Source organism: Fistularia commersonii, chromosome 14, assembly GCF_037954325.1.
Source record: "Fistularia commersonii isolate RoL2024-O1a breed Wild chromosome 14, RoL_Fcom_v1.0, whole genome shotgun sequence".
Classification (NCBI taxonomy): Eukaryota; Metazoa; Chordata; class Actinopteri; order Syngnathiformes; family Fistulariidae; genus Fistularia; species Fistularia commersonii.
The window spans coordinates 7,978,528-7,991,144 of record NC_141297.1 but is presented as its reverse complement, the minus strand read 5'-3'; the positions used below and the strand labels follow the sequence as shown (position 1 = coordinate 7,991,144).

Sequence of the window (12,617 nt, the reverse complement as noted above, 5' to 3'; positions counted from 1 at the left end):
ACGGACTGGTGATGCTGAGATTGCTATGGCGACCGTTAAGACTGGTGCTCCTGGTCCGACTGGTGTTAATGACGGCGCTCGGAAGCGCCTGCAGGGAGTCGGCAGGGAGGAAATTAGGCCAAATTACTGTCGGTGAAAAAGGAAAAGGCTCCGTCAAATTACACATATCAATAGTAATTAAAGAGGAAAATGTAATAATGGACGGAGAAAACAAATCATCCCCAAAATGAATCCCCGAAAAGTTGAATAATGTTTAAAAACATACCGCCAAAAACTCTGGTGCCGTTTTATTAATTATTATTTCAACTTATCAAACAATATGCACAGAAATGAAAGCGTTGCCGGCGGCAACGTCGGCGTTGATATTCCCTCCGACCTTTAAGCCGACGGTTCACCCCTGGTGGAACCGACCGCCAATCACGCCCCTCATTTTCCCGCCGCTCTGCTTTTTGACCGACGTCCAAAATCCCACTGACCGGCGCTAAATCGCGTCGCCCTCCCGGTCTGGCGGCGCAGACGGCGGCGGGATGCAAATGAGCTCTTGGACTGGATGTAAAAGTGAGACGAGGGAACAGGAGGCCGACGCTGTCTGTTCCCCACTCGGCAGATGGATTCCTGTCCCTTCCTCTGTCTCTCTCAACGAAAGACAATATGGCGCTCCGGAGAAGAAAACACGCTAACGGGGGCAACGGGATTGGTCAATGAGGAGATATCGGGATATGACGGATTCAAGAGACCAATCTGAAAAGACTGATGTGATTTTCCCTTGACGCTGCGCTGGCTCAGTTTGGTTTAGCACCCCCTGCCCCGCCTCCCCCATCGGTGGATATAAATAAACTCGGAGGGAAATTCTCCACAGACATGACGGGAAGTAATGGGGGGGGGTGTAAATGCAGACCAATCGCACAGATGTCCACGCAGATCCACGAAAAAAAAAAACAAAAAAAAAAACAACCAAGCACTTGCTAATATTTGCATGACGTTATAAAGTAAATGTATGGGAAGTATTGATTTTCAAAATTAGCTTTAAAATATACAGAAAAGCATAAATAAAGGTCAGTGAAGCTGCCATGAAAATGTAAACCGGTGATAAAACATGAGGAATTTAATTATCAAGAAAATACTACGACGTCTCACTCACACACGCAAACACACACAAATGAGTTAAATAGCAATAAGATTTCAGTCCAATATACTAGATCAAAATAGTGTCCATTCATCATTGAAGGCAGAACTAAATGAAACACTTTTTTGCCGCCAGGGGACGCTTTACGGTTTCAATGAGACAAAAGGGAAAAATAGCAGGCGGGCGGGTGGAGGAAATGTCAGAAAATGTCAAAAAATTGGTTACAAACTGAAGATTTCTAAACCACAATTAAATCAAAATTTTTTTTTTTTTTTTTTTTTTTAATTATGCTGAAAAGCGTTGACCTTACAGATCCTGGTGCGGTATGGACTTTGGTTACCATGGCAACGCCTCCTGCCAAAAATCAAACCACAAAAAATTGTATTGAGACCATATATATGAATAAAAGTTATTCTAAATAATCATAAATCGCCCAAACTATATTACATGATAGTTATAGTTACACTGTAAACATCCTTTAACATCTTATTTATTAGGATCTCATACTGTCAGTATCTGATTATAATCCCTTCAATCACAGATTATAATCTCATCAATCTCATTGGATCTGCTGCTGGTGTATTCCTGCGTATTGATAGTGTGTATGTGTGTGTGTATGTGTGTGTGTGTGTGTCTGTAGGGTTTGTGTGTACTATATGAAACCCTACAGAGTGTAGGTTGTGTTTGCGGTTTGCTTGTCCTTGAACTCAGTGTGCGTGTGTAGTGCACGTGCCCCTGAATTTCATAGGTGTGTGTCGGTTTGTGTATCAGTGTGTGTGTGTGTGTGTCTGTGTGTGTGATATAAGTGTCTCTGGACTCATTGTGTCAGTCTGTATTATGCATGTCTGTAGTGAGCGTGTTCCTGGACTTCCTATTTGTGTGTGTGTGTGTGTGTGTGTGTGTGTGTGTGTGTGTGTGTGTGTGTGTCTGTGGTTTGAGTGTCTTTGGCCTCAGTGTTTTAGTTTGTGTGTGTGTAGTGCATGTGTGTGTGCATATCTGTTTGTGTGTCTATACTTCTATGGCATGTGTGTGTGTATGTCTATACTATGTAAGACCATGGAGCCTGTGAGTCTGTGTGTTCATGTAGTATGTGTGTCTCTAGACTCTCTACGTGTGTGTGTGTGTGTGTGTGTGTGTGTAGTGTGTGTCCCTGGACTCAAAGACAGTCTGTTTGCCCAATTACTTAATAATCTTGATTTTTCACCCCCTCGCTCCTCCCACCTCAACCCCCCTTCCTTCCAAATGACTGAGTGAATCCAGCAGCTGCTCTTTTCAATCACGCCGCTCTTCATCGCCTCTTCCTCCTGCAAATGAAAGGAGAAAAAAATTACAATAATAAAAAGAGGTGTGACTCCAGCGGAGGAGGAGGAGGCATCATCGGCCCCGGGTTCCGGATCTAGCATGAGTTCCTGTCTCCCTCTGCAGGTCGAAAGGGAAACTGCTGTTGAAATATCACTGATTTTAATTATTAATAATACTTTATTATCATTCTTATTATTGTTGTGTGGTTCGCACTTCGCCCTCACAGCACGAAAGAACCTTGGTTCGATGCTGCGTGGAGTTTGCATGTTCTCCCCTTGTCGGAATATTTTCCATCATGTATATTCCATCATTCATTAATAATGGTTATTGTTGTTTTTGTTATTGTTGTTGTTGTGGTGTTGTGGTAAAGTCACGTGAACATTACCAGGATGCTTCTTCTTTTTTTGTAAGTTTTGTAAACAAAGATGGTCAACAGCTGAGGCAAGTAGACGCCTACAAGTATTTTGGTAATTTGCACTTGTAATATTATTTGCTGCAGCATTACTTGTTCCTTTATTTTATATTCCAATGTTTAGATCTTACATCACCTGACCATGATTGGCTGCCGTGTCCGCGGCATCATCACGACGAATGACATCCAGACTCTGAAATAAGGTCATTTACTCCTGTCTGGAAAATTTGATCAATAGACTTAAACAACACAGAAAGGGAAGTTAGCAGACGCAGTGGATTATAGTTTTTTTTTTTTCTGTTGATTTACATTTATTAAATCTTGAACCGCGCTGTTGTGTCCCCCAGAGGTCGACACCGGGGCCTCTTATGTTCTCAACGCTAACGTAAGAATTAGCCTCTGCCTTGTTACAACCCGGTTGCCTTGGTGATTTAAAGTTGTTTTGAGAATTTTTTTTTTTTTAAAAACATTGAAAATGTGAATGAAGGGAAAAATATGACGTGATGGAAAATGTAGAAATAAATTAAATCACTCTTGCAAAAAAAAAAAAAAACAATGGATATTTGAGGAAAACTTGGGTTGTCACTCACACTGACGAAACCCCGTTGAGATGAATGGGATGCCGAAGTCCTGACGTCTGTCATTCACGTGTCGTCCCGAAACCGGTTACGACATCCATCTTTATTCCAAAGGTCGTGTGAGTCATCTGGACGAGGGGGGCGACGAGAAGGCCACTCGCTGCCATTTCTCCCATTCCTCCTTCTTCTACATCTGCGCTGATGTCATCGTCCGGAGACTTCCTGAACACAAGGTTCATTCACCGAGACCCCCCCTCAGCCCCATCTCTCTCTCAGCCGGCAGCAAACAAGCCATCTCCATGGCAACCACAGCCTCCAGGCATGCCAGCAACCCCCCCACCACCACCACCACCACTACCATCCTGCTATTTGAGGCAGTTTTAGCATTATGTTCTGGTCAAATGTGTGCGTGTGTGTGTGTGTGTGTATGTGAGGAGCGGGTTGCACAGTGACTTCTGTGTGTTTATATGCTGCTGTAAACAAACGTGCATGCGCACGTGCACGTGTGTTGCCGTCCCGGGGTGGCAGAGCAGCATGATGAGTCACTGTCCACTCCATCCACAGTTTCCTCTCAGCACCTTTCCGGGACACGTTTTCTTTTTCAGGTCTTTTTGTGTTTCTTTTTGCTGATTTTTAATGAATTTCTCATCTATTTCGGAAAATTTAAGGCGATACGTTGCTATTTTCCTGGAACTTCCTGTTTCGTCATTCCTGATGCAATTCCTGGCCCGAGGTCATCAATCAGGCCCTAAAATTAAATACTTTAAAAAGGTTTTACCCATACTCATGGGCAAAAAACATTTGTGTACTAACTCTCGGGTGCCGGCGGCCGGCGAAATAAATCAGAGCAGGGTTGAATGAATACTTCCGTTATTTATTGCTAATTTCAGGATACAAAAATAGCGGTGAAACGGTCAAAAAGAACAAGATGCCGAAAAACACAGAGGCGTTAATAACTCTTCTCTCGGCCGACACGCATTTCGTTTTAAAAAGATAATAATAATAAACAGATAAAAATACACCAATAATCAGATAACTGGATCCTTCAGATTCCTATTTTCCCCTCCTCTTCCTCAAAATAAAGCAGATAAAAAGGATATGAAATCTAACATAGTGCATGTTATAAATGCAACCGATGGATAAAAGGTAAAACAAGACGCTTCATTTTCTTTTCTCCTAACATTAGAACGGAAAAGGGTTACACTTGAAAAAATATATATTTACACAAAAAAAGGGGGGGGGGTTTACATTCAAGAAATGTCAGATGCACCTGTGCTGAACTGGCTCACTGGGAAATATAATTTATATCCTTATTAGACTCTTGTAAGAAAATACACTCTCATTTTTCTATAAAATAGGTCCATTTGGTATTTAAATTTTTTTAACTTCTTTACAATCAAGTAAATGCCGTTTGCATTTTTTTTAATTAAAAAAAAAAATTCAAAGAAAAACTCAAATTCTCCTGGTTTAAATACCCCACTTCTACAAAAATATTTCTTTTCAAAATGTAGATTTTTTTTCTCTCTCCCTAGAAAGGTGAGTTTTTTTTAAATGAATTTTTTAATGATTATTTTTTTAAAAACTTTTTGGCATCATTTATCCACACAATCAGTGTTGCAGGTTGTAAAATAGGGAGGGGTCAAAGAGAAGGCTGCATAGGCAAGGATTTGGCTTTTTACCGATTGTCTTTGCAAATAAAAATAAAATAGAAATAGACCACAAAAAAAATTAACGTTGTGTGGGAAATTGAAACTAAATTACATGCCAATAATAAAATAAAAACACATTTGACTGAAATAAAAGAACTGCTTTAAAATCTAAAGTGTAAAATAGGTTCTCCTTAAAATGACGGGAGCCCCGTTACTTCCATGAAAAATTGAAAAAAAAAAAAACCACAGTCACGCGCCGTGAGGCCTCTGCGGCATGTGGCCTGAATGAATGGCCATGATGAAATAGATCTATGTATAAATTTATATAAATTTATGGATATAGAATAATACAATATTCACATGACTCAAATATACCCCCCCTCCCATGTTTGAAAAAAAAACAAAACAAAACAGTGCATTTCAGGAGGTTTTCACAAGAGTCCCCCCTCCGGACTGGAAAGGCGATGTAGCGCTTAGCTTGTCGCTACGACGCTGCGCTTGTGAGATGATGGCTGCGTGGTCGGCGCCCGCCGACGCCAAACACACACTAACGACACTTGTTTGAAAACAGCAGGTTAAACAAAAATGAAAAAAATAATAAAATAAACGGCAGAGGAAAAAAAAAAATACAGAAGGCAACTTGTGGTGAGAAACATCCGCTGGAGTGACTTCCTTTTCAAATGGAAAGCTGTTTATAAACATGTAATAACAACACTCTGTAATGTTATTACACAACGTAATGTTATTACACAATGTCATAAAATGTGAGAACGCCCATTTTTTTGTAATGACCTGCTACGCGTGCTTGATAAACAGCCTGATGTGCACATCTTTCGTGCACTTTTGTGGTAAACAATGACCTAATAAAGTCTGAATGACATATCGCTCAACAGATGGAGCCAAGATCAGCCTTTTTGCTATCAATATGGAAACTTTGCTGATCGATATTTAAAAAGCTGATCAGGGTTGGTGTTTCTATAACCTCTTACATACACGTTACCGCGGTTACGACTAACCTGGAGGGAAGCTTTCTTTGGGTGTGGCTTTAGAAGGTCCGTCCGAAGACAACGGCGAGATAAACACAAAAACATGGCTTTTTGAAGAAATGAGCAGACACTGCTCTTATTACATAGTTATTAAGTGTCATATGTGTTTACGGACACAACGGGTGGGATTTCAAATCATATATTATATTCCTGGTTTTGTGTCCTTCAAAAATGACACTGACGTCTTTGATCATTTCACATTTATCACCAACATTGTTTCATAAAAATAAGCCAATATTTTATCGAGAAGGTGAACAGAAATTAACTGAAACTGAAAAGCCACAGTTTATCATGGAAAAGCGTTTGGACGAAAAAAAAAACCATTCGTCATTAATTTTATATTATCGGAAAATTGTCATCGACCCAAAACAATCGAAATGTTTATTATTTTGTAATTATAATGTTATGACATCACATATTAATTTCTTAACTTCAGGCTGTTTTTCACAAAACCTCGTATAATTGAAACGTGGGTTTCAGTCGGAATGCGAGACATTTGGTCGAGTTTAGATTATTTTACTTTATGGACCCGAAGAGGAAGGCACAATCCAACGCTGCCTCTGATTGGCTGCCCGGTCCTGTCACTTCCTGTATCCCAAAGGGCTGCAGGGGATGAGGAAGGGGAAGGTGGCGGGTGGGTGAACGGGGCGTTGGTGTGTGTGTGTGTGTGTGTGTGTGTGTGTGTGTGTGTGTGTGTGTGTGTGTGTGTGTGTGTGTGTGTGTGTGTGTGTGTGTGGGTCCCTCCTTTATGTCTGGCCTCTGGCGTGGACCCCCGTCAGGTCCTTTCTGATGATCTCGTTCACTGTGAAGCAAAGAGAGACAAGAATGTTCAAATTATCATAATAATATCAAATCATAATAATCTTGAAATGTTTTTTATCAGCACAATACAGATAAAAATTGAAAAAAATAAATAAATAAAAAACTGTCCTGACGTCACGCCGTCATGCCAAATAATAAACAACCCCAAATATGGCCGCCTTCCTGGCGGAGCGGTAAGGGCTGCACTGACAGCGAGTGTCCGCTAGAGGTTGAGCTACACAAAGAGCCGTAAACCGTTGCTTCCTGTTGCGCTGTGTGTATGCGCACACACACACATGCACGAGGCAGGGTGTTGAAATGGAAACTTTCACTGCGATGTCGGTGCTCTAAAAATAGAAACCGAAGAGTCTAAGGGTTCAGCTCTTCAGATGAAACATCACTTTTTTTCCGTTTTTAGTGACAAGTCTCGCCTCATCCTGTCTTACTTCCTGAAGTGCGACTGCCTACCGGCGTGTAAGTGGCGACAGGTAGCTGTGCGTAAAACAGGAAGTGGTTCCTACATGTATGATCTGCTTGTATGAGTGTGTGTGTGTGTGTGTGTCACTTGGGCAGACCATCATGCCTCAGAGAGCGCCAAAAAGGCTTTCTGCCCGCGGCGGAATTAGCCACTCTATTTATACCACTCCTCTGCAACAGAGAGAAGTCCAGCTAATCGGCATTGGATTAAACAAAAGATTAAAAGAAGATATATAAGTTGGGTTTGCTCCGCAGACCGGGCAGATGCCCCTTTGTGAGTAAACACAACAGAACTGTTTGACTGTCGCTACGGAGACACCCTCGATGTCCATCGTGCCCGCAAAATGGATGTTCGATTTGGCCTGAAAAAACATTAGCGTGGTCAAATACGGAAGTCAATAGCTTACATGTTGTTTTGTTTTTTTGCAGCGCTTTTCCACCTTGCCTGCCGTTATGCTAAGCTAAGCTAATTAGCTGCTGGCTAAGGCTGAGGGTTATCTGTTTAAAAGTACACAAGGAGTCCAATGATTTGCAGAGAAAACTACTTTGTGATACAAATTGTATATTAAGATGAGGACATGCTACACAACTGTTAGCGGGATCAGACGTTTGCGCATCAAACTCTGTCCAGAGCCACAATCTCCACGAAAATGACCATTAAGAGGTTAAACAAACATGCGCTGCGGCCGCTGTTGCACGCCAGCATTGCTTCGATATTCCCGAAGCGACGCCGCAAGCGTTGACCCGCATTCAGGTCGGCGATCGGCACTCAATGGAGTCGGATCAAAAGTTCAAACATGCTTGAATGACACCTTGATGGACGGATTCGACCCCCGGGAAACGGCGTTTTTCAACAGCAACTGAAGATCACATGAAACGGCGTTAACCGCAGCCGCAACCACCGCCATTTCCATCAGACAGAAAAACCCCCCAATAGCTATAGTTGGTGATAGTCAAAACTCCATTTGCAGGCCCCCGGGGTGTTTACATCCCCGTTTCCTGTGCAGGCTCAGGTTTCAGTTGAAACCACAACAAATGGAGCGAGTTCTATTCGATTGACTTTTTTTTTCATCCGTCTCAAAGCGGACGTGAAGTCCAAGGAGCTCGATAGGTTTGGGCTTCAGGGTTCTGATTTGGTTATTAACGTCTTTTTTGGTCCGATTATGAAGCGTTACGTCGGGATGTAACTTGTTTCGGTGGCCCGGTGGCGCGAGCACAGCTGATTCGATTCCGACAAGGGGACCTTTTTGCGTGGAGTTTGCATGTTCGCCGCTGGCGAGTAGGTTTTCTCCGGTTTCCTCCCACAGTATAAAAACATGCAGGTTAATTGGAAAACAAAATTGAACTTGAATTTTGACTTTTGACAATTTTGACTAGGTGAACTGAGGAAGTCTGGATACTGAGAACCTCCACAGACAGGGAGTACTTAATGTTATTTAAAGAACTGAAAATGTAATATGATTTTAGTAAACATGTTATTTACAGTTGAAACATTGTGACTTCATGCAGATGAAAACAACAGATAGTTTGTGTTTTTGATTTTTAGGGGCCAAGGATAAAAAGTTGAAGTTCCAAGTTGTGATTAACATTTCTTTTTTTTTGTTTGTTTTGTTACTGAAATAGAAACATGAATTACCTTCTTTTTTTTTTCTTGAGAAGTCCTGAATTTATTCTGAAAATTCACTCAACTATTTCCTTGATATTCAAAATCTGTTTCTGAAAAAAAAGCTTTAGATTTTTGTTATTTAATTATTAATTTCATTCTGGAGAAAAAAAATCTCAAAATATTTTTCCCTTTAGTAATCTGAAACTACATTTTCTTCAAATATTCCAATTTTATTCTTATTTTTTCCATTTCCAGTCTCTGCCCCCTGACTGACACTCTCTTGGTCCAAAGGGAGTTTAAAAAAAAAAAAAAAATTGGAAAAGGCTGAAAGCTAAGATGATCACCCCACCCCTTAAAAAAAAGCTAAAAAGCTAATCAAGCAATCAGACAGAAGCTTCCCCCGTGTCTCCAACGCCGCATTTCTATCTGATAGTTTGCAGATGTGAAACAGGAAACAGCAGCGCTAATTTACAGCCGAGGCAGAAAAAAAAAAAAAAAAATAGTGCGAGCGTCCAAAACTCGCTCGCCGCTCCTGTTTATCTTACTCTGGTTGCGGAATTCCCTCGGTCCCTGAACGCCTCAAAGAAACTTTCATCTCCACGGTGTCGCTGCGGGATCCCAACCCCCCCCCCCGACCCCCACCCGCGCCACACTCGCCGCCACAGCCTCATAAAAAGGGTCTGGGAGCGCCGCGGGCACACAAGCGGCGCTTTGCTGGGCCGAATGAAGGGTTGGCAACGGGCGGCCATTTCTGAGGTGGGCCCCGTGGGGAGACGGGCTTCAATAGGTGAGTGTCTGGCTCCTCAGCTGCCGGCCAATCAGCTGCAGTGTTTACACAGCCATGGTGCATGTGTGTCAGGGTGTATGCGCACTTTGCATGTCTTAGCGGGGGCTGCTGCGGTCTTGCTAAAGGTAGCGGAGAGCTTTTTTAAATAATAGCGCAGGGCGGGGGAAGGGGTGCTTGCACATCTAACCACCGAAAAAAGCTGCAGATAAGCCGCGTGACGCTCTTCACACATGCAAACGGGTGTGCCCCTCTTGTTGCTGGGAAATGCCCGCTTAGCTTAGCACAGGCAGTGTTAGCCTTGTAGGGAAGCAGGCACGGCTAGGGGGGCTAACTACTTGCCACGCGCATAAATCATTTTTAACAGCGAAAAAAAGGAAAAAAAGAGAAGTGACAAGAGCACGATGCCGACACCTACCAAATATCAACTTTTTTGCAGCGCTTTTAAAATGCTTGTTTTTCCCGAATTGTAACAGAGTAGATACTATCAAGGAAATTGTCGGGCTGGAGGGACAGATGGGGCTGGAGGTGATGATGGGGTTACCACAAAAAAAAATGACTGAAAACTGCTGAAAAATCAAAGCTTTTATTAATGACGATGAAAAAAAAAAAAAAAACAGCAGAAGTGCAATAACAGCTGTGCTGGAAGGGAGAACCGAGGCCGAAGGGCTGACCTGAGAAAACGGGAAGGGGAATGTGTTTCACAACGGGTTCCAACCGAAGGTCGCGGGAAGGACAAATCTCAGAGGACGGGATCACGCGTGACGCGCCGTGATCCACGCCACGTCTAGTTGGCACCTTCAGACTGTCCTCCTCCTTGCGTGGCGTATTTGATCAGGCCTTTTCCAAATGAGCCGTAACTAATGCATGTCCAGCCGGGCCGTCGCTGTGTGCTTTATCTCCGCCGCCCTCCCGACCCCTGCGAGAACACATTCGGCCTGCTCCGCTGCCCCCGAGCTTTATTCCACCAAGCCTGCGGCTCCGCAGGTGGATGTTTCTTTTCCCTCTTCTGATTCCCCATGATAGATGATGAATGTGCAAAAAAAAAAAAAAAAAATGGTTCTACCGGTTTATTCCTTTCATTTTTACTGATTTTTGTTGCCATGGTTACTGGAAATGTCCTTCCACCTTTGTCCCCGATCAAAAACACACACTGATTTGTGTGTAGATTAGTGTAGTTGAGCTGTAAGACTCTCCCATTTATTCCTCTGGGACGATTAGTTTAGTTCTTGATTAATTATATTGCCATGGTTACCAAAAATATGTTTTAACCAAAAGTCACATTACACTTGCTCAATACTCAGATTATTAAGTTTGACATGAAGCCGCAAGACAGGTCACCAAAATCATCAATCGGGTAATTCATCTTTGGTCTAAGTGACTAATGTTGCCATGGTTACTGACTTTTTACAAAAAGTCATAACGCATTTGGACATTTTTGAGATGTAAATTATTGGGCCGTTACGTAAAGCTGCAGGTTGAGTCACTAAAATCAAATTCTGCTGGATTATTCTTCATTTATCAAAGTGTTTCATTCGTTACTGTTTTTTTTTTTTTTTTTTTTTTTTTTTTTTTAACTAAAAGTCATATCATACTTGCGCAACTTGATAGATACATTATGGGGGTTTTACGTGACGCTGTAGGATGAGTCACCGATATTACCGACTTCTATGGGATTATTCGGCATTTCTTGAGAGTGACAGACGTTGCCATTGATATAGATTTTCTTTTTTTTTTTTTTTACCAAAAGTCATATCGAACGTGCACATTTTGAAATTTACATTATGGGGGTTTTACGTCAAGCTGTAGGACAAGTCACCAAAATCATTGACTTCGAAGGGATAATTCTGCATTACTGAACATGACAGACGTTGCCATGATATATTGTGTTATATGAAACTAACACAATTTTGAAAATAAAGTCAGCATAATCTTGAACCCCTGACGCTTATAAACGGCTCATGGTTCATCCAAGATGGGTTAAATACAGAGAAGGAATTATCCCATGAGGGATTAATAAGTATAAATGAAACTTAATTAATCTACACCACATTCACTTCTAAGGGATAATTCTGCATAATTCAAAGTTGGCATGATTACTGCATCAAGATGCAGTTGATGTTGATTTAAACATTGTTGCGTAATGTGTAAGGCGGCAGTGGGAGAGTTCCTTTGCAAAAAAAAAAAAAATACATGTAATATATATTTAATAACATTATTTAATGTAATAACAGAATATAATAGCAACATTTAACGGCCCCGCTTGGGTTGTGGTGCAGCTCGAGGCCTGGGAAACTGTGCGCAGGCCGGGCGGTGACGCCGGCTGCGTGGGAGGTCGATACGCCGCTTCGGTTTTTGTTTTGTTTCATCGAGAACAAAATGCCTACATTTTCATTTAGGTAATTTCAATCAGTCAGCTCAGACCCGATTGCTCGCAAACCGCGACAGTGACAGTGAAATGCTTGCAGGATGTGGCGCCTCCTCGCCAAACAAAAAAATTTAAATGATGACTTAAGAATGAAAACAGCGGGGCGTCATTCTCACTCACATTATCTTCACACCTCCAGCACGCTTTTGAAAATTCAGGAGGTCCGTTTTGTTTTCACTAGCGTAGCGGCTGAGACCTTTCGGAAGATGTCGTTTTCAGAACTCTCGCTACCATGGAAACCGGTATTACTGTATTTATCGTAAAAACATGACTCTCTGCAGACTCACAGGGGGGATCGATATCAACATCAGAAAACGGGGACTTATATATAACAAAACGAAAAACGCGGGAGCAAACCGGGGCGCCGCCTGTCCATCATGGTTAATTCATGATGTTAATTCACAACCG

General features: G+C 42.0%; 1 protein-coding gene across 3 annotated transcripts in view; it reads right to left on the bottom strand.

The window, feature by feature from the left end:
• Positions 1 to 4,271: 4,271 nt before the first annotated feature.
• The window catches only part of nfatc2a (nuclear factor of activated T cells 2a), a 29,126-nt gene continuing 20,780 nt past the window's right edge, over positions 4,272 to 12,617 (bottom strand). For all 3 annotated transcript variants that reach the window (XM_086159681.1, XM_086159678.1, XM_086159679.1), the window contains exon 10: positions 4,272 to 6,915. In XM_086159681.1, coding sequence (XP_086015807.1) covers positions 6,860 to 6,915 — 56 coding nt within the window. In that variant the 3' untranslated portion in view covers positions 4,272 to 6,859. The remainder of the gene's footprint in view (positions 6,916 to 12,617) is intronic.